Raw genomic sequence first — 24,534 nt, 5'->3', positions numbered from 1 at the left:
CATTATACAAAACAGCGGGTTAACACTAAACCACATAAACCTACACTAAAACAGCTTCAATTATGGGCTGCTAATAATGCAATTAAACATGCACTACAACTCTGTTCCTAAAAACTGTGTAAGAGACACATGTTAAAACCACCACACACACTCATGCTGATATACACATACAGATGTGTTCTCCATTCAGTCGGCCTGTGGTCACTAGAAATGAAAGACACTTGTGAATTTTGTAAACAAAGTACTGTTTAACCCTTAGAGGCTTCAGGGATTCAAACTTTTTTATAATAATTTATAATTGTATTTTGAATAAGGCTTTAAAACAAACTTCAATTTAATTTTGACAATCTAACTTATAAGATCAAAGACATTATTTATTTGGCAGAAAAATCAATTAATAGAATTCAAATAGAATAGAATCCAATAGAAATGATTCATCTTTTTCTTTGTGATTGATGTGAATGTGAATTCCAGCTCTGACATACTTGATTTGAGTGTGGAGGGGGTGACCTCTATCTCACTGCCCAGGTAGGGCTGCAGGACGCTGAGCTCAGGTTCAGAGGGGTCAGGGCTGGAGCGACCGGACGCCACACTCCCTCCAGGACTCACCATCGCCCTCTGCTGGAGCTCCGTCTTCTCAAACACAGCCTTCAGCTGAGGACAACAAACACAAATCAGATTAGAAAACAGAAAAAAAAAAAAAAAAAAAAAACATCACTAACTTACAAACATTCAAAATTTATACTGTATATACACATCACATTTATTTTACAGGACACACAATGCTGAAAACAAAGAGAACTGGAGATCCCAATATAACAGCAACAGCATCGATCAAACGGTTTCTTTATTCCACAAATCATTCATCTAACAAAATTACAGCATGAAAATGGTTAACACTGAAAATGACATTACTGATCAAGCTCATATATGTAAAAGTATACACAAAACAAAAAAAAGGCACACAGATTTGTTCAGTGGAGGGTAGAGTGGCTTATCGGTGTAATGCTGATAATTCATTCTCACTCAGACATATATGAAGTGAAAAACACAGGCCAATATTAATAGAAAATAATTACTATGAATGTAATACTGGAAATACTGGAAATGTTTTTGGACACTTCAGCCACACTTTTTTTATGCAAATTAAAAAATAATAATAAATAAAAAGAAAATAAAAAAAATGCTTCATTAACACTCAGTTCACAATAGTTTTCATTTAAAATAAAATAAAATAATAATTTATAATAATAATAATAATAATAGTTTAATAAAATAAAACATTTCTTAAAATATGTATTCTAAAATACTTAATTTTAAATATTATGTAATAAAAAAAATATATAATGACTTAAAAATCATACCAAAACAAAACATTGCATGAATATATTTAGCATGTCCTGATGCTGGCAGTCTAATCACATAATGAATCAGGAAGATGTTAAAAATCACAGCTGATGCTACTGCTGGTTCATTCTCCACACTGGAAAGGTCAAGTTGAGTGCATTGCGTTGTGGGATACAGTGCTCCCTGATGTGTTTGCGATTCACATGTTGGCAGATATAGGCAATCCTGGTTTTCCATTCAATCAAACCAAGCAAACAGTATGTATGTTCGGAGTATGTTAGTATGCTATACAGAAAATAACACACACACTTATCTCTTGGTGAGAGATGTTATTATTCCATCAGGTGCCTCAAATGGCCGAAATGTAATAAGTAATTACTAATGAGTTAATATACACAGCCATCAGACAATAATTAGACACATTACACCAGCAACCGCTAATTGTCTAACGTAACGGCTGAAAGCCCATGTGAAATGCATCAGTCGAATAGCTTACAGCATTTTTCCAAATCGTATAAATACGACAGGCAGTATGATAAACAAATCTAAAATGAAATTAAAAAATAAACCCCAAGCCGACAAGTGTCTGTTTGTGAGCACATGCGTTAGGCATCAATGGTCAAATTAGATGTGACAAGGGAATCAGAAGCTGTCAAACGTTATCTCACGGTAGCACTATGAGCTGAGGACGATGTCGGTAATGAGAGAGAATATGTTTGTGTGCGCTGTGCTCTCTGACCGTCTCCGATTGGCACGTTGACAAGCGGTCATAAAGCCGGCCGTCTGATGAATTCATTCGCCAGCCACTAATGAATTAACACTTCCCTTCTTTGCCCACACTCGCCTTTCCAATCACGTCAAAGGCCTGGCAGAGGAAACAACAGCTTAATGAAAGACAAAAAAAAACGCCAGGGAGGGTGAGACGGAAGCTCGATATGAAGTCATCTGCATCTGTTTTTCAGGAAAACAATAACCGGTGACACGCGACAGGAATACGCATCATCAATCATGGGGAAATATTGTGCCCGGTCCATGTGATTCGATGGCCTGACATTTCTCGTGCTGAAAAACAAACCGAAATCATCCGGATCAGATGGCAAATGTGGGAGAGTGGGGGAAAGTAATCTTGGGGAATCACTTCTCCTCTGGTTTGATAGATGGCCGTCTCTCTCCGGTTCTTCCTCTAAGTGCCTCATACCTGATCAAACTCTATTTCTGGGTCTGAAGTGTGTGGGCTGGGATATCCATCACCACAGTTGTGTGTATGCATGCTGCACATTATTCCTGAAAGATCGTAGAGGTGTGTGACTCGATAGAAATAAGTGTGTATCGGTTTCAGCCAATCAAAGAGCTGCAAACAGAACAACAACAAAAAACTATGAAAACTCCTTCCCTCATAATAGCAGTCAAGCAGGTCACAGATGTGTGAGGTGAGGGCTGTAACACGGACAAACTGAGCTTTTCTATTCTATTGAGAGGCATTCATCAACGACACAACCTCTGAGAGGATATGTGAATGTATATTTTTGTATTAAAAGGAATATAGACTGTTAGGTTTCAACAGAGTAAGTGACATTTCTCGATCTTAGGAAAGAGTTGCTGGCAGAGCCCCAAACTGTAAAAATGCTGTTTGATTTTTCAATTTATGATTCGATTTCTACTGGGAAATGAACGTACGGCCATACACATTCATTGTGTTGCTTTCTAAGCACCCTGCCATGACGGTTGGGTTTTAAAGGCGTGCGATCATTAAACATTTGCTTGTTAACATCTAAAGCTCACTTAAATTTGTTCTAGATCATTAGATGCGATGTTATGGTGCCTTGGTCTGAAACTGGGTTCCTTACAAAAAAACTAAAAACAAATACAAAACACTGTCTGTTCAATCATTAAGTCAACGGCTCAATCACATGAATAGAAAACCCATTTTACCTCAGTTAAACATAAAAAAGGTAATTGAGTGGGGAAAAAAAATCTAAAGTGTCACATTGTTTTGTACATAACTGTAAAACTGGGACATATAAAGTTACAGTTGTGAAAAAAAATGTCAATTTGGGGCATTCAAAATCAATTTGTTGCAAGTAAAGTTAAAATTATGAGATATACAATCAACTTTGCAAGATAAATTCTCATTGTGGCATATACAGTCACAATCGTAAGAAAAAAAATCACTTTTGTGACAAAATTTTTCATAATATAAAGTAGTTGTGGAATATAGTTAAATGTAAAATATAAAGTCAGATTGTGGCACAATGTCAAAACTATGGCAAATTATGAAAAAGTCATAATAGTGAGCTGAATGTGGTGGCATATAAAGAAATTTAAGATAAAAAGAAAAAATTGTGACGATAGAGCATACAAAGTCCAAATTAAATTTTAAGTTTAAAAGGGACATCGGATGCACATTTTCCAAGAGTTGTTATAATTCTTAGCGCTTTCATGAAATGTCTGTACTTTAACAGGTTACGTAACAGGTTAAAACGCTTGCTTGCTAGAAATAGAACCGACGCCTATTTTTACCGCGAGACACGCACGTGTTGGAAGCGTTTCCAGGCAAAATATAATAGGAAAATGTCATTTTGTACACAGATACATATGAATTCCTGATATTTTGATATTTGAAAGTCTATAGGTTGACATAAATTCAGATATAAATGTAATTTAATAAATAAATAAATAATTATCGATTTTCAAATATTGCAACTGTCCAACATAATCTATTTCGCCGTCAATACTTTTGACGGTGTCCTTTATCAGTAGGCGTAGGTGTGTAAAAAAAAAGTTGATATTGTTGTAATGAAGACATAAGCCTGGTCTGTCAACGGTCTCCCTCTACAGCAGCAGCGCGCCAGCGCCGCGCCAGGCACGGATCTGCTGTGTAAAGACACAGAAAACACGAGGCAGCCACCATGCTTCTGGGATGCTTCAGACACCCGGCGCTCACGCCACGCAGCCAGTGTGTCACCGGCCTAACTGTCTGACTGTCTGAGGGTGGAAATATGCTAATACAGGAAAGTCAGTCAACAGTCGTAGGCCGTGCCTGAGCTATATGATGTCATACTATTCAGATAACACTATTCAGGGAGTGAATGGATTTTAATCATTGCAGGGTGGTTGTGTCCACAAACTGCTAAGACAGATTTATATGTAAACACTATGTAAAAAGGAATTCTGCATTTAATTTGTGAGAAATTGAGATATAAAGTTACACTGACAAAGACACGATGTGACTATGAAACAGTTTGTGGCATATAGTTAAAATTGTGAGATATACAATTTAAAAAGTCTGAGATTTAGTAACAATTTTGAGATTGTCACATTGATGCATAAAAAGTCAAAACTGAAACATAAAGTCACAACTGAGACATAAAAAAAGATTATGTAGCATATAAATTCTAAATGTCACAATGTGCAAAATATAGTCAGTCATTATATAATGTCAAAACTGTGGCAAATACATTTGAGACATAAAGTCACATTTTAAGTTAAATGTGAGATACAGAAAGAAAGATGGATAAACAGAGAAGAACCAGTTGCCCAAACAAACATTGCAACTTTCTTCTCATGTGTGGCAAAATCAAATGAATTGATTTGCATTCAAGTTAGCAGCCATATCACCCTGTCTTCTCTCAGCTCAAATGCAGATAATGGCCTGAGGAAATATGATGTCAAACAATGCTGACTAATGTCACTTCCTCCTGTAATCCATTATCTTCTCCACCTACATGCTGATGAGATGGAGCCTGTTGTCATGCCAACCCCACCTGCCAATCAACACCTAGGTCATGACAGGATTTCACAGGTACAAGTAAAAAAGCTGTTAATTTGTCAAAATGATAAGTGATTTTGAGCATTACTGTGGAGAGCAGGATCGTCTGTAAAAAGCTGATGTAAGACATCAGGAAGGCAGAGAAGAGCTTACTGTTATTTCAAGCTTTTCTTCCAGAATTTCTCCTCTGTTATTATAGCACTATGAAATCCATTTTAGTTTTTCTTAAATTATGTGCGTTCAGTTTATTATTATTTTTTTTCTGGGTTGTGTTGTAATAAAAATAAGTGGGTTGTTTTCATTAGAATTCATACAATTTTAACAAATTATTATTATTATTATTATTATCATTATTATTATTATTATTATTTTCAACAATAGTACCCAGATTGTGTGTTGTCTGTATAAATTTTTCTGGATACTGAAATGTGTAATTTTATACAAATATATTATCAAATACATTCATTTTGTAATCAAATAAATGCATGAAACTTGAATATTTAAAACAAATAAACAAATTCAATTTGAAAAACTAACAAAGTTCTGCACAACAGAGGCTTATGGTTTAAATAAATGAAAAATTGTTTGGCATTGTTTGATATTCCTTAAATATGTTGTCATGTTTTAATAAGCTGTATTTTTTGTTTCTGTACAGTACAATGTACTGTAACTTATTTAACTTATCAATTTATTTAAAAGCAGCCTATTTGCAGTTTAATATTCATTGACACTAGTCCATATTGCAATGTGATTCATTATACAGCCTTATTTTTTATTTATTCATCCAAGTTTTGCCAAATTCTGTGACATTTTGCATTATACAGTAAATACCACTGATTCTGTTATTAGAGTCCTACTTTATATCACATTCCTAATTTTTGCTCCTGTTTCCTGTAGTGTCTTTCATCTTTTCATTCGTGTTTTCTTTCACTCCAGATGACAAATAAACCTGACAAAAACACTAAATCTATCTAAATCTCCCACCGTGGTTGCCCACAGAGGGACATCGACATCAATCACACCTGTGTGACCTGCGCTGAAGTCTTCACAAACACAGGTAAAATCCTTGGTATGTGATTGTGGGTGATGCCGTGTAAAAAAGGCAGGAATTACAGGGATTAAGGAAAAGAAGACCAGACTAATCTGAGCTCGGCAGCCCTGTGTCATGAACATCGGCTCCAGGTGTGTGAGATTACTTCTCCAAAAGACACACCTGGGCCGCAGCTTTCACCTGCAGTGAATATTGGGTAACCGCTAAAACACAAACACACATGTATGAGAGCTTCCAGCCTAAAACAGGGCATCCCACAGAAAAATGAATACATAAATACACATGGTAATATACAAAAGACATAAAACATTCTTCATCAGTAACAATTGGGGATGTAACGATTCCCTCAACGCACATTGTGAAATGATTCACAGTACTGATTTCACAAATGATTTTCTTCATGATTTAACTAAATGAGATTTAAAACAAGTTACAAATAAAAAGGTGTCTTTTTATAATTTTCAGACAAAGTCTATGTGCATTTCAATGTGAAATTGAACAAAACAAACAAATAAATCAAATAAAAGAAATATCTTCGTATAAACAAACTAAGACTTTGCCTGTGCTCTTTCCATTTAAAATTTAGATGCAACCACTACATTTTAATCACGATCCAAAAAAAGATGCTGCAGACATGCAGTATGAACAGTTTTTGTTTAAATTAGATTGCATAATTTCGAAATTTGAAGCAAAAACAGAACGGTCTGACTTCAGCTGCGTGAAACTGTACATACTACATAAAACATATCTCCATGAAACAAAAACAGCTGATGGGCTGCATGAGAAAGCAAATTCAATGTCTGTAATAGGGTTTTGTTAATAGACAATAGTATCGTGTATCGACGATAGTCAAACATACAGTATCAACGATTGCAGATGTCTCTGTCGAAAGTCAAGACTATATCAAGCTTATTCTCCTATTCGTGTATTAAATTATATTAATAATAATTTGTATTACTTTTTGTTTTTATTAGGCGGCATATTATAATTCGGCTATCAAACTGCCCAGCTGTTTCACTTCAGCACCCCATTGGGGCGGGGCAAGTGCGTTAAATGCGTTAATGATTTTAATGCCTTATTTTTCACCATAATTAATTTATCTAGTTAACGTGTTAAATTACCAGCCCTAATATATATACAGAGAGAGATACAGAGAGATCATAAAATACACAAAATAAATTGTATTGTATTGTATTGTTTATAACTTGTATATCACATTTAAAAGCAACTCATGTTGGCCCAAGTGCTTTCCAATAAAACAACATATAACCAAAACTAAAACTAAAGCAAGAACACAAAATAACATGATAACACAATAACACAAACAAGACCATCAGATATATAACAACTATCTCACATCAAATGCCCTGGCAAGTGCCCTCTAAATAAAAACAAATATATGCATAAACAAGCAAATAAATGCAACATAAGAAATAAGAAGTAAATGCATGAACAAATAAAAGCATAAATGAATAAATGCACAAACAAATGGATTAAATAAATGCTAAAAATTCATAAATAAATAGTCCTCTAAAAACACAATTAAAGAAACATACCTGGATAAGTCATGTTCAAAATAAATGTGACCACATAGCAATCAGATTCTATATTAATATGCCAATCATTCATTTATAGAATGATCTGGGATCATTATGTTGCTTGCCAACTGCATAAAGCCTATACATATGCAAATAAAATTATTAATACATTTATTTAATTCCTTATCTTATTACTGCTGCTTCCATTTCATATAAGCAATAAGGCTTATCATTTTAATACAAAGCAGTGTGATAAAAGATGACAATGTTCAATAAACAAGTGAAAATGTATTACTGTGTATTTTCTCATATTTATGACATTGCAGCCTAACAATGTATTCTTTATTTCATTTTCACTTTTTCAGGCCTTTTTTTAATTCACACACACACACACACACACATCTAATCTCAGTTGAATTCCTCTTTAACAAAGTGTTGGAGACGCAGAGACAGGCTGTGAACACTCAGGAAATGAAGCACCTCATTCACAGTCTTTGAAGAGAACATGACACCTGACCTCTGCTAATCAAACGCACCTACAGCTCTGCCTGTGTGTGTGTGTGTGTGTGTGTGTGTGTGTGTGTGTGTGTGTGTGTGTGTGTGTGTGTGTGTGCTTGAGAGGGAGAGAGAGAGAGAGAGAGAGAGAGAGAGAGAGAGAGAGAGAGAGATCAACGTGACTTGAGTGGCCACCAGAGACAAAATACTGAAGCAGTACCATGATACAATGATTTATATATTTTTCTTTATTCCACACTTTCATTAGAAAGCGTAGATTATATATTTACAATTTAATGTATTATTAGATACTTCACTGAATAGCATTACCACACTTTAACTAATCAAATCAAATTAAAGATACTCCATATATCATAACAATGTTTTAGTCACCCTAATGGATTTTTTTTCTCTTGGATTTCAACATAAAACAAAATATATATATATATATATATATATATATATATATATATATATATACAGTATAATAATTTGGACTATAATGGAATTATCTGTTGGTCATTATAATATGATCAAGAATTTTACACCATAACGACTTTGAATTGGCAAACAATTATATCAGTTATCAATAATCAGTTATCAGTATCAATTTTGTAAATAAAATTCTTATTTAAAAAAAGAGCTTCCCCTAAAGTAAACAAACAAACAAATAAATAAATACAATCCAAATAAAACACAAACTATGCATGTCATGTTTAACCAAAAAATTAGAACTATGATCATAAGCGAAACTACTGAAATATCAATTTAATTTCAGACGTACTCATAGAGGTAAAATATTATATGTATAAGTGGGTTTGCCGCACCAAAAAATTAATGAATAAATAAATAATCTTTGGGAACTTGTGCTGTAAATGAATTTTGATGGAAATAAAATGGAGAGTTAAGCAAAGAATGAAACTGAGAAAGTGAGAATGTGAGAGCGAGAGTGGGTCAAAGAGAAAGCAGTTACAGTGGCGGCTGTGCTCCACAGGTATCTGCCGCCCCCTCTTCTCCTTAATCACTCCTTCCATTTGACTGTCAGCCCCTCTGGAGCTTCTGAGGGGGGTAAATGTGTCAGTGAAGTGGGGGACAGATGGAGGGTCTTACATGAGGGTGAAAGAGAGCAGCTGACATTAGCTTAGCACTAGAGAGAGCTAATTATTAGACTGCTGGAAGGGGAAGAAAACATGACGGATGTGTTCACATGAGCATTGTGATGAATGAGTGGGCTTTTTTAACGTGAGCTACTTTGTGGGAAACAATGTGCCAAAATCCCCGCTGGGCTGTGGTGTGTGTAAGATTAATGACAAATTTACCCTTTCTCTTTATGAATGCTTATAAATAATAATAAGACCTGTCACTTCGCAGGGTGCACTGTGCAAGCACAGCTGCCTTTTACTGGAACCTGCAGTAAATCAAAGCATCTATATGTGTGTGCGCGTGGAGGGTGCTGTTCTCCATTCAGATCCGTGCTTCAGGGGGTTTATGAGGAATTGCGGCTGCGGCACATGTTTGGAAACATGCTGAATGCATGTGAACTTGATTTTAGCTCTGAAACTTGTTTGCACTTCTGAGCAACAGGAAACACTCAGCTAGGTCAATAACAAATAATGACAAAGAATAAATAATGACCACCATAGCAATAATGACAAATAATGACCACAATAGCAAGGCTCTTAAAGCCAGAAAATGGACTTATCTGCTTTTTAGGGTGTCAAAAAACTGCCTGCAAATGTCAAGGTTGCACAAATGTGTTTTGTTCTCCATGATATTCTGCCGACACTGAACTGAAATAGTTTTTTATATATATATACATTTTGCAGGCAGTTTTTTGACACCCTAAAAAGCAGATATGTCCATTTTCTGGCTTTAATAGCCTTGCTATGGTGGTAATCAAACACACACACACAAGCACAGCTTGAGACTAATTGACTACAAGGCATTTGACATCCCAGTAACTGGAAGCAAGTTGTCCATCTCACTTAAACGTTTGGCCTCTTTGTTCCTAATGTCTGACCTGTGGGGAAAAGGGAGGATGCACTGAAAAACAGAAGCACACGGGCTCCGTGGAGGAATACAAAGTGTTAATCAGGCATCTTGCATTGCCTAACAAGCCGGAAACATCCAATGCGGGTTCAATCTGACCTAATCATCCGTCCATCCAACACCCCCTTCCAATCTCTCAGAATTTCACACACACTAAAAACAGCATAGCTTTAGTAAAGCCTTAAAAATAGTCAAAAAACAAAACAAAAAAATAAAAATAAAACTTGAACATTTGGAACCAATCCTAAAGGATATTACTGGGAATTTTCTTTTAGGCTTCTGACATAACACAAAACAACTACTAGATCAACAACAAACTAGATCTTGCAGAAAACACAATATGATAAAATGCCTTTAAAGCAATTCTTTTATGATTTTTTTTTTCCATCCTTTATCTATCAAGATGTTACTACAACACAACAGCCAACAGGACTCTGACAATGAAATATGAATCAAAAAACCCTGTAATAATTACAGTTTATCGCCTAGGATCGTATTTGACTCTTAAGGGATTCTTGCATTACTCAACTGGGATTATGGGATTGGCTCCAATTAGAAAACCCCACTAGGAATTCCAATAAAATATTTAAGGCATGTGAAGCTAATTCAAGCAAGTGTGTGTGTGTGTAAATGGTTTAACGTGTGAATATCATTAGTCATTGTCTCTAAAATTGCAACAGGTTAAATGAAATCCATTTAAACATGTTGCCTGCTGGTATCAGCCATAGGTTTATCTCCCAGCAGAGGGCACACATACACACATCCTTTACCAGCCTCTGGCACAGTGCTGGCAACATTCACATTCTAGTGTCATTTACTGAATCGTTTTTGTTTTTTAAAATCTCTTATGCCAACCAAAACTGCATTTATTTGATCAAAAGTACAGTAAAAACAGTGAAAAAGTTAAACAATATTACAATTTAAAAACAATTGTTTTGTATTTTAATAGATTTTAAAATTTAATTTATTCCTGTGATGCAAAGCTGAATTTTCAGCATCATCACTACTGTCTTCGGTGTCACATGATCCTTCAGAAATCATTCCAATATGATGATTTGCTGCTTAAGAAATATTTCTTATTGTCCCAATACAACATTTACATCTCTAATAAAAGCCATTACTTTATACTTAACCATGAGAGACAAACAAGTACAATCCATCAAGTCTTTGAGACGTTCTCAGAGAAATCAGAGGTGACAGCATGTATCTGATAAGCCCAGACGAACCACGTCTGTTTCAAGAGGGCTATTCAGACTCATTACTATCTCATCAAGAAAGGCCCATTCGTTAAGATGATTAATTAGAGTAGCAGACGCCTGTGAAAATTGACAATAATAATAGAGGGCGTGATGACTGCTGATTGGTTGGCAGGGCAGGGACCCATGTGCGGGTTTCTGATTTTAAATTGCAGTCGAGCTTTTTGCACAATGTGTTTTATTAGTTTTATCCTCCGTGGATGACTTGCTAACCTCTTCTGAAGTGGTGCGCGGGGAGCACTGATATGTGTGACTTGTCACTTGTGTGAAGAGTTAGCAAATTAACAGTGAAGAGGATGAGCTGAGATTCAAGAAATGCTCTCAAGCTGTCAGTCAAGTGTTACTAAGAGTGTGAGGCCTAATGAAGACGCCGTGGAGCTCCGCTGGAGGCCTGGAATTAACAGTTTAGAAAGGAAACTCAAGTGCAATGTTGGCACATTAATTAAAGCAGTGGTGCTTAAAAAAAATATATATATATATATATATATATATATATAATAATAATAATAATAATAATAATAATAACAGTTATCACAATAATAATTATAATTATCCTTATCATTAAAGTATTCATTATAATAATTATTTATTTTAAGCCCCAGTTATTATTATTATTTATATTATTATTAGTAATAATAATAATAAATGCATTCATAATTTGTATTAATATTATTGCAAAAAAAATTAATCTTATCACATTTATTTTATCTACAAATGTGTGTATACATATATATATACACACACACACACACACACACTCACCTAAGGGGTTATTAGGAACACCATACTAATACTGTGTTTGACCCCCTTTCGCCTTCAGAACTGCCTTAATTCTACATGGCATTGATTCAACAAGGTGCTGAAAGTATTCTTTAGAAATGTTGGTTCATATTGATAGGATAGCATCTTGCAGTTGATGGAGATTTGTTGGGTTTACATCCAGGGCACGAAGCTCCCGTTCCACCACATCCCAAAGATGCTCTATTGGATTGAGATCTGGTGACTGTGGGGGCCATTTTAGTACAGTGAGCTCATTGTCATGTTCAAGAAACTAATTTGAAATGATTCAAGCTTTGTAACATGGTGCATTATCCTGCTGGAAGTAGCCATCAGAGGATGGGTACATGGTGGTCATAAAAGGATGGACATGGTCAGAAACAATGCTCAGGTAGGCCGTGGCATGTAAACGATGCCCAATTAGCACTAAGGGGCCTAAAGTGTGCCAAGAAAACATCCCCCACACCATTACACCACCACCACCAGCAGCCTGCACAGTGGTAACAAGTCATGATGGGTCCATGTTCTCATTCCGTTTACGCCAAATTCTGACTCTACTATCTGAATTTCTCAACAGAAATCGAGACTCATCAGACCAGGCAACATTTTTCCAGTCATCAACTGTCCAATTTTGGTGAGCTCATGCAAATTGTAGCCTCTTTTTCCTATTTGTAGTGGAGATGAGTGGTACCCGGTGGGGTCTTCTCCTGTTGTAGCCCATCCGCCTCAAGGTTGTGTGTGTTGTGGCTTCACAAATGCTTTGCTGCATACCTCGGTTGTAACGAGTGGTTATTTCAGTCAAAGTTGCTCTTCTATCAGCTTGAATCAGTCGGCACATCCTCCATTGACCTCTAGCATCAACAAGGCATTTTCACCCACAGGACTGCCGCATACTGGATGTTTTTCCCTTTTCACACCATTCTTTGTAAACCCTAGAAATGGTTGTGCGTGGAAATCCCAGTAACTGAGCAGATTGTGAAATACTCAGACCGGTCTGGCACCAACAACCATGCCACGCTCAAAATTGCTTAAATCACCTTTCTTTCCCATTCTGACATTCAGTTTGGAGTTCAGGAGATTGTCTTGACCAGGACCACACCCATAAATACATTGAAGCAACTGCCGTGTGATTGGTTGATTAGATAATTGCATTAATGAGAAATTGAACAGGTGTTCCTAATAATCCTTTAGGTGAGTATATATCTACAATTTTCAAAGTCATGAAAATAAAGAAAACTCTTTGAATGAGAAGGTGTGTCCAAACTTTTGAACTGAACTGAACTGTACTGTACGTACGTACGTACGTACGTACGTATGTATGCATGTATATATACACATATATATATATATATATATATTAGGGGTGCTCCGATCACGATCGGCCCGATCGTTAATGCGCATCTCGTCAGTCAAGCTGGTTATCTAATCAGCGGTTAATTGCATCAGGTGCGTGGTTTCACACAGAGCTGTTACTACACAGAGCCGTTGTTAATAGAGAAGATGCACCAAAAAACGCTGAAAATGAAGTGGATTTGCGCATCTTCTCAGTTAACAACGGCTCTGTGTAGTAACAGCTGCTCTATGTCAAATCACGCACCTGATGGAATTAACCGGTAATTAGAGAACCGGCTTTACTGACGAGATGCGCATTAACAATCGGCCAATCGTGATCGGAGCACCCCTAATATATATATATATATATATATATATATATATATATATATATATATATATATATATATATATATATATATATAAATATAAATATTAGGGCCGGGACTCGATTAAAAAAAATAATCTAATTAATTAGAGGCTTTATACTTAATTAATCAAAATTAATCGCATTTTAATCGCATATAAATATTTGAGTGAGAAGTGGGAAGTAATTTTTTTTTCACTTGGATTTATAGTATACCATTGAATAATGACTGAATACATAAGCTTAAGCAACAAAATATTGTTTATTTTTGTTCAACCAAGTCTAGCAGACCAGTGCCACTTTTGCCATGGAGTGCAGCAATGGCATATTTAGAAACAATTTAGAAATAGTACATTTAAGAAATTCAGGAAGCTTATAGGTGCTGGAACCTTCTGTAAAGTGTTTTTTTTAAGTAAAATACAATACTGTCAATTACATTCAGAACATTTGAAACACTGACTATTAGAAAACATCTCTCTGTTGCTTCAGAGGCCATAACATACTAAGTCCAACTCTCAATAACCTTGGCCAAAACGATAAAGAGTTCAACATAAACTGTTGCACCAACAAAATAATACTACATAGTTCAACATAAAGTGTAAAGTCCACGCTAGCTGCTATATGTTTTGCGTTGAGGTGATACTTGAGGCTCGATGTGCTGCGGTGATATGCGAACGCTAGTTGGTGCTCCAGTATAATCGGTCCGCCGAAACTCATCCAGTGAGAAACGTTCCGCGGTGCAAAAATAAGTTATTAAAAATGCGGGAATTTTATTTCTGTAATTAATCTTAGTTAACGCGTTATTTTTTGTGTAATTAATTAATCTCAATTAACGCGTTAAAGTCCCGGCCCTAATATATATATATATATATATATATATATATATATATATATATATATATATATATATATATATATATATATATATATTTATATTATATATATATATATATATATATATATATATATATATATATATATATATATATATATATATATATACATACACACATACATACATACACACATACATACACATACACACACACACACACCTCAACTATTCACAATTGTCAATTAAAAGTCTATATCAATTGTGTGTGTACTTTGTGTTAGTATGAAATATCTAATACATGAGAACATGGACTTATTCTTGATCAAAGTTAGTCAGAAGTATGTTAGTACAATTTCAACACAGATGTTTTAATCACTCTAACAAGCCATCCATAATGAAGCCATCTGCTGAGGAGTGACCACCTGAAAGTAAAAAAAATGTAACACATAGTCTGGTTGTAAAACATGCCAATCTCATCAGAGAAACCTTAAGAAAGTGTCAGATGAGAAAGTCAGTAGAGACTAAAAAGACAGACACTGACTCATGCCGGGTTAAAGCATGGAAGGCTATGGAATCTTAAATGAGCAGAGAGTGAAGTCCCAATTCATCTCTTATTCATCTTCTCTGAGGTCTGGAAAAACCGATAAGACTTAGTCTAGAAAGGGGTGATGGAAAAAATATTCAGAGTAACCTTTACAAAAGTAAAAAAGGAACCATGATATTACTCATAAATTGTATAATGCAAAAATCGACTACCATGACACTTATGATGGAAACTGACCAATGTAATGATAGTAAATATTAGGGCTGCTCCGATCACGATCGGCCGATCGTTAATGCGCATCTCGACAGTAAAGCTGGTTCTCTAATCAGCGGTAAATTCCATCAGGTGGGTGATTTCACATAGAGCAGCTGAGCAACTGAGAAGATGCGAAAATCCACTTCATTTTCAGCGTTTATTTGCGCATCTTCTCAGTTAACAAGGGCTCTGTGTAGTAACAGCTGCTCTATGTGAAATCACGCACCTGAGGGAATTTACCGCTGACTAGAGAACCAGCTTTACTGAAGAGATGCGCATTAACGATCGGCCGATCGTGATTGGAGCAGCCCTAGGAAATATTATGTAGATATACATTTTATAAGTGTGCTTATTTTACACAGTATTTACTCAAAATAAATATATATATATATATATATATATATATATATATATATATATATATATATATATATATATAAACAAAGACTTCATTGTAAAGGACAAAAGGACCTGGTTAAATGAGAGTTAAATATCATGTTCAAATCTATTGCTATCCTTTTAAAACAAAAAATTTGCAGAAACGGCTAAATATCCAAATCTGAATACAATATATATTTTTTTTTAAATGCCAAACATCTGCCATTAATTAATATAATGCCTATATTGTGCATCCTTGCGGTTAATTAAACAGTAAAATGATATTACCATTGGAGACTAACAATGAATTTTGGTACTGGCACTGTACTATTTGTACAGAAACGCTGTATCCATAACACACGAGTATTGTAGCAAATAAGATAAATACAAGTCACTGAAAGTTTCAAATGAAGTTCCCAAACCCAAACAGTGAATGAAAAATGAGTGCGCAAATGTACATCAGCAGCTGTTCTTTGAAATTAGTCACTCTAAATTATCCATGTTTCATGTTTGCTGCTAAATATCTGATTAAAAAAATAAGTTCTTTATTTTGTGTTCAAAAATAAACTACTGGCAAAGGACAGTCTTCTCTCATCAAAGCCTCTGTTCTCAGAGTCGAGAAACATTCCCCCAGTCTGAGAAATCAATGCTGGGAAGAGGACAGAGCAAAACACATGGAAATGAGAATGCATAATACATATATGCCCAATGAGATCGAACCTGATTCATACTGCCGGATTCCTTTCTTCTGCTAATAGGAGAAGCCAAAAGCAGCTCATGCTCTTAGAAATGCAAAGTGACAGCATCAGCCCACCATCACAACTACAATGAATATTAATATTTAGTATCAGGAGAAACATAAAAAAATTTAATGCCACATGCCAAGCCATACATCACTGATAGTCGTGCTCAAAGGCAAGCAACTCTCTACTAGGGATGGGCATTTTGGGAAATTTCTCATTTCGATCATCGATAGGTTTCAAAAATGACTAATCGATTAATCGTGGGTGGGGCTTATGCGGGGGGTCGGGGCATGGTCATAACGCATATAATGAAAAAAATCTGAAGATTGTTATGAAAATGAAAAAATAAAAAAATAAAAATCTGAAAACATGAACATGATTAGGACAGGTTAGATAATGATTATGATGAAGCAATGTTATTAATAAAGGAGCAAGAAATATCTGACTGAGGTGAAGAGTATACCAATAAACAGAAGATAATTCTATGACACATCCTATGATAAATCAGATAACAGATACATATCAGACGTAACATTACAACTTGTATCAGCATAGGATGCTAAGTTATGCGTTAGACAGAGAGAGAGAGAGAGAGAGAGAGAGAGAGAGAGAGAGAGAGAGAGAGAGAGAGAGAGAGCACGCGAGCTCCCGCTGATGCGTTTTCATGACAGTGCGCTGAAAGATGGGCAAGGACAGATTTTACTATAGATTCCTATAGTTCTCATTATAAATGTATGGCAGATTTGTGCTATATTTTCATCTAAGCTATATAATTTAATAGTTGTAATTAAGTTTTATTTTTAAGTTAAGTTTTATATTCCATAAACCACCTGCGCGTTTTCGAAGCCATATGAATTGAATTATGCCCACAAATATGACGGGAAAAAAAGCTCGGCTGCATTATTATAACATCAGTAATAAAATATCAATAATAGTAGAAAAATAAAACATTTAAGAGCAATATCATTATTGGGCATTGCTTATATGAGCATGAAACGAATGGATTTCAGCATAATTGTTCATGTTAATTAAATCAGACGTCGACTAGCTCTTGCAACTTTTATCTGAAAAAAATTCACCGATGCAGATGTGAACTTGACCGAAAGTGTAACTCGATCGGATTGTGCTTCACAAACACGAAAGTACAATAAATTCACATTAGTGTCACTATCGTTATTTTTCTATGTATTTTAGGCTAATATTTAATTAATATGTTGTATTCAATTTGCACTTTCTGATCAACCAAAATATTATTTAAATATTATTTAACAGCATGGAAATTACTGATTATTGCTAAATAATTGAATGAGATTTGAAATATATTTAAGATAAAAACTATGACAAACAAATAATTTTGATTTTCGTCATCTCTACAAATATAATGTAATTAGGCTACAAATATATCCAGTGCATTTTTATTTTATAAAGACCATTTCATTATTTGTCTGTGATTTAACAATTAAAACACAAAGATACTTTTTCTTTTTTTACTACTTTATTCAACGGCATTTTTTTTAACAAAACACTGACTACGTTTACATGCAGCCAATAACCCGGTTTAAAAACCGGTATATTATACCTGGGGTACCCCTTTTCTAACCCGAATATTTGGTCTTGTAAACGCGTTTTGGCATATCCCCATCAAAATGTGTGTTCTGCCCATGTTCTATTCGCAAGGAATCTTGGTCTTTTGAGTCTTTGGATACAGGAAGAAGAATCGGAAATTACGCATATTGCGTCTTACGTCCAGACGCTAACCGTGCGTCGCCGTTTACATCGGGATATTGGCGACTGATTACACATTCCATGTATACAGGAGTAACTCTCTCTGCTCACGCATGTAAACGGGTTATCCCGAATGTTTCAGAAACCCAAATACTGACCTTAACCCGACCATAACCCGAATTTTAACAGCTTGTGAACGTAGTCATTGGCAGCATATTTTGATCCAGCGGTGAAACGTAGTTTGTAAAAGATAAGAAAAAAGTTTACCAAGTTTAACCAAACAACTATTATAAGGTATAAAGCAGAGACCAAATAGCCTAGATATTTTAATTATGGCTAAAACTCAACACTAAAATAATATTATTAAAAAATAAAAAAACATAAGGCGGTCTAAGTGCTCAGATGAGAGCCGAGTGCGCAGCCTGTTCACATTTAGTGATATAAATTCGCTCTGCTGGAACAGATGTTGCAGGAACAGCCAGGCACCACTGGACAAGTAAACCTTCTCTGTCCCTGAAACTAATGGGCAGCAAATCTTTCACCACCATTTCAGCGAATAGCTTTGTCGTCTTCTCGGTTCTGCCTGCGTTGCATTTAGGTCTTACGGCAAGTGATTCAATGCTTGTCTGAGTTGCCGTTCTGTTATCGCCAGATATTTTATGTACAAATTTTAGATGATAGCGCATTGTATTTGTCGTAGATTTGTGTGAAAGCTTGGCGCTGCACAGCTTACCCTGAACTTTTTTTTCATCGTTCTTCTCAAAGGGAAGCCAGCCATCACTTTGAGGCCATTATTATGTCTTCTTACGTCTTTTGAGGAATCAAGTGGGAAGCTAACCAATCAGAGATCAGGGCGCCGCCCAACGCGCTGCCAATAACCAATCAAAAAAAATTATAATAATTTCGATCATCGTTTACGTGAACTCGAGTACTCGATCACTGTTGCACATCCCTACTCTCTACACTGAGAGTAAATCACTTGCATACTGTATGTGACTAAATCTTCACTCTGAGCGACTAAATGAAGTCTAGCGTAAGCCATTGGCTACTAAATTTTTATATTTTACTTTACAGTTTGTCAGTTGGAGGCCAAGTATAAGTTTAGCACAGATATATTTTCACTCGCTGAATGCTCTGATTGAGCGCTTCAGAGTTTCGTTATCCAATCAAGTCATTTTTCAATTGATCTCAATGGATGTGCAGCACATGTGTATTTGACACACCATAAACTCTAACATGAAGGCACACAATTTGCTGTTGCTTTACTGACAGTTTCTCTTATACATGTAAAGAGACAGAGTATAACATTGTTCATCGTTGTATTTTCCTGTCAAAATAATGGAGTTCATTTAGAATTATTCAGCTTAAGAACAAGCAGAAGATATGCAGGTTTCTCCTGTAGTGAACGGAACTAATGTGCAAACCGCGATCTCATTGGCTGGCGCTCAAGTCTCTGTTTTGATTTCAGCAAATCAGTTCGAGCGAATGCTGACAACATGATATTAATGAATGTCATACTTTGAGATCATAAACCAGTGGTCAGCACAATCAATAAATAAATATATGTGTTTTTATTGGTGTATTACTGGTTTATAATGGTGAAAGTCTTTGCGAAAGGAGACCCCACCCCATTTTGGAGGTTCTGCCCAATTTTGGAGTTTACGCCCTATTTTGGAGATCTCCGGTCTGCAGTTATACCCATTTGGGAAAACCGATCTCATCGATTCCACTTGTCGGAGAACGCAATTCTCACAATTCTAAAAACAAGATTAGAAAACTAAACAAAATAACAATTTACAAAATGTTAATTGCTTAAGTCTTTTTAAAAATGTATACATATATATTCATTTGAACTAAATGTAAATAAAAAATAATAATAATAATAATTAAATTAGGGAGTCAGTGTCTCAGTTAGAATCTTTTAAATGAACGATTCAATAATAAATACTTTTTTAAACAGGCAGTTGTCGCCGCCTAGTTGCGGAAGAAGATAAGCGTTACAATACATACACATATTAAGATACTTTCGTTTTGATCGCTACTGTAGAGAGAATAAGTTTTTATACCCAAACTTTAAACTTTTATATCAGTACTGCTCTTATCTAAATGTCTGTAACAAAGAAATAATAATGTGTGGTTGAAAAAAAAACTGTTTGTGTTGCTCTTTCTGGATCAGCTGCAGCATGATTAATTAACATGGACAGCAACGAAACATGCTTCTCGCGCTCCACTGACACTCGCGATGTGAAACAGCTGAATCGTTGTCATTCCCGAATCACATCGCATGGGTGTTTGAATTGAGATCGCCATCTTTAATTGATTAATTGTGCAACTCTACTGTAAACACTAAAAACACTGTTCTGCGAGGATATCGTCATGTTCTCACGAGACCAGTCAGATCTCGTCACATCCCTAACGATACCCATCAAAAACATATTATTATTATTATTGTTGAAAATAATTGTGTTGCTAAATATTTTTGTGAAAAGCATGATACTTTTTGCAAGATTATTTTTTAATTTGCATCCTTGATGGGAAAAAAAAGCACTTACTGACACCAAACATTTGAACAGTAATCGGTAAATCTAGGCTGAAATATCATAGACCCAGAACACCTTAGCAACCATAAATTACTGCTCCACAAGCCACTTCGAACACCTTAGCAACTGCCTAGCAATGAAATGGCTATTAGCTGCGCATGGAACCTCTTCTGTGTTATGGCTGTTGCCATAGAAACAAATGAAAACATAATTATGGTAATTCAGAAAAGAATCCACAAGTCTGTCTACCTAAGGAACAAAAAGATACATCATAGCACATTAAAAACACACAAAAGACATTAAAGATCTAACTTGAAAACGTAAGGCCAAAAAATCTATCGAATATAAAAATATTAATAAATGAATAAAAAGTAGTTCAGATCATTGGCCATCATATTTTCAGTCGATCTCTGTACTGTAATTCTACTCACTCCTGAATGCTTTAAGTAGCTGAAACTGTGACTTTGTGGCATCAAATCAAAGCATGAAATCATTGCTGCGTTTTGTTCATCAGTGAAAATGAGTTCCCACAGCTATCTCCCCAGTTTCTGAATAGTCTTAACCAATCAAATACTTCATATATTATGATTTTTTTTTTATTAGAATCATCCTTCTGCATTTGAAAAGTAATCGAATTAACCCGCAAGCTCACATTAGCTGAATAGTGCTTAACAATGCCCGCAAATTGAGAAAATCGCAATATTTAAATGTTCAGCTCGAGCAATCAGGCTCTATTCAACGAGCATGATCACACTCTCAATGACGACAGATGTGAAATGAAAAAAAGACAAATGTGCTTCAAAATTAGCAGCATGCCAGTGATGCTAACTATTGATTTAAAATGCATGCTGGCCTGCTATATATTTTAAATGTTTGTGGACTAGAGACACACCACAATGAATATTAATTTGCACTTTACAATTACATCAATTACTCAGAAGTCATTTATTCTGATTAGCTTTTGAAATATGTGCTAATTACCACCGCAAATTCATTAGGCCTATTTACGAGGAAAAAAAAAAACATCACAAGGAAGACTTGGAGGAAAAAATTAAATTATTAAATAAATAAATAAATAATAAAGGGACAAATGTTTCAGAAATGCTAGATGAATCAAAAGCTGGTAAATTACACAATTGCACAAAAACAGAAGGATCGGAATTAACATTGGAGATAATTAAAACAATCACAACTGTCTTTTATCTCTCAGAACCTCTTTCTTAATCCTTTTAATAGCTAACTTCACTCTTGTCACACAGAAAGGAAGATAATGAGTTATAGGATTATTTTTTAAAATGCATAACTATATATATATATATATATATATATATATATATATATATATATATATATATATATAGGTCACTGTAAAAATGAAAAACAGATGACAACTGTTACATAAAAGAACTACTATTGCTACTGTTGCATAAAGAATACTGCGACTTTCACATTAAAATGTTTAAATGTCTGGTGTCAGTACAACTTTGTTTGAAGAAAACTAATACTTTTATTGAAGAAGGACACATTAAATTTCTCAAAAGTGACAATAAAGATATATATAATGTTACAACAGATTTCTATTTCAAATAAATGCTGTTCTTTTTAACTTTCTATTCATCGAAGATTCATGAAAAAAATATATTATGGTTGACAAAAATAGTATGCGGTTTTCAACACTGATAATAATTTAAAAGCAAATGTTCTTGAACAGAAAAATCAACAAATTAGAATTATTTCTGAAGGATCCTGATTTCCTGATTCTTTTTGTCACAAGAATAAATTACATTTAAAAAGACATTTAAAAAATTCAATTATAATATTAATAATATTTCAAAATATTTCAGTTTTATACTGAAATACTGCCATTACGGTCTCACCTGTCTGATCACCAAAAAAAAAAAAAAAACAATTGCAAATTAAATTGTTTTAATAGGCCTCGTAAAATAAAAAGTACTTAGATTTTTCCAACCAAAGAACAAAAAAAAAAAACTCCAATCTCCAATCAAAATAAATGTTTATTTTTATTTTATTTTTTTATTAAATACCTCACATATACGTTTCAGTTCATTAAGTAGCATTTAAGATAATCATTTTCCCCATCAGAATCAGAAACGTTTGGTCCCAAATAACAATGTAAAAGCCAATGGGAAACCTGTTCTAATTCCATTTGGAGTTTTTTCTGACTAGGTGCCGAATAAAACTTTCTTCTCTAATGGCTGTTAACCTGTCCGTTCTGATGGGCTGCTATGACAGCACTGGCACACAGGGACAGGCCCATAATGCATCAGTGAGTGACAGTGAGTGGAAGTGAATGATAGGGCTGTACAGGTAATGCGGATCTTGGGAAAGTAAAGTGCTCTGTTATCATAGGGGCATAGGTGCTTTATCAGAGAAACTTTCTCTCTCTCACACACACACACACACACACACAATCACCATTCATCTTAGACAAAGTGATGAGTGGCTGTACGCATGGTAAGCTCGGAAAGGTGGGTGAGGAATCCTTTATGGTCAGTATGATAAGGCCGGATATCAGGTATATTGCTGTATTGAGCTGCTCTTAAACATTTGTCTTTGAAGCTGACAGCAGTGTAAAGCATGCAGAATGAGGGCGGGAGTAAATATAACCAAAACCTAATTAATCCAGGAAGTTGCCTCAGAAGTGGCTCTTAAAATTCTTATTTATCAGTTTAATAATTTAAGAAATCAGTATCCACCACTCACTCAATGAGCAAAAGTGCAGGGTCAATCCTTCTTCATCGGTCTCAAAACTTTAAATTAAATATTTCTGTAGATTTTCTGTAATTAAGTGTATGTTTCTTTTATAGAGCCCCAAAGGAGTTGTTGTTGCACAATGATCTATATAATGATCTATATACAATCAGTATATTATATATGGAACAAAACAGATTTTAGTAGGCTGGTATATTAACCTTATTTAATGAAATATACGTTTACTGTAAAGTTAGATTTAAAACATAAAACCTAAAATGTTACTACAATATTTTTCTAGGAAAGTTCAGGCAATAGCTAAGTCTTTAAACATTTTTCTTTACAGTTAACTTTTAAGTTAATGTTTTTCCTTTTACTGTATTGTTAATTAACTTATTTTGCATTCCACTTGAAAAAGTAAGTCATACAAAATCAGATTTGGTCTGACATGACGGCAAGTAAATAATGATCATTTTTGGATGCCTTTCAGACATCTACCCACACAAGCAGACACCAAAGATCATCATAATCAACCCAAAATGAGCGAAAGTTCATAATACCAGCACAAAAACAGAATATTACATTTCAAAGTGAAGAACTGGAGTGATTAAGTGTTTCATTGACTAAAGGAAACAGTGCAGCACATCCTCCCAGCATGACCTCTCCATCTCACAGAGTCCACCAGGCCCCCAATTACAGCAACTACACGTCATTCATCATCCCGCACTGAATATTCATGGGCAGGGCCCGAGGGTCATCTTTTCTTGCTGGGGGTTAGAGGCATCAGAGCAGGGGTTGGGCCATAATCTGATTCCATCGCC

The 24,534-nt window shown here is 35.0% G+C and overlaps 1 protein-coding gene across 1 annotated transcript in view; it reads right to left on the bottom strand.

The window, feature by feature from the left end:
* Positions 1-24,534, bottom strand: part of LOC127990713 (partitioning defective 3 homolog B) — a 159,970-nt gene that overhangs the window by 120,326 nt on the left and 15,110 nt on the right. Inside the window, exon 3 of the mRNA XM_052591522.1 lies at positions 486-654. Coding sequence (XP_052447482.1) covers positions 486-654 — 169 coding nt within the window. The remainder of the gene's footprint in view (positions 1-485; positions 655-24,534) is intronic.

Source organism: Carassius gibelio, chromosome A1 (genome assembly GCF_023724105.1).
Source record: "Carassius gibelio isolate Cgi1373 ecotype wild population from Czech Republic chromosome A1, carGib1.2-hapl.c, whole genome shotgun sequence".
Classification (NCBI taxonomy): domain Eukaryota; kingdom Metazoa; phylum Chordata; class Actinopteri; order Cypriniformes; family Cyprinidae; genus Carassius; species Carassius gibelio.
Note: the sequence above shows the minus strand (reverse complement) of the source record. Positions and strands in the feature narration are given on the sequence as shown.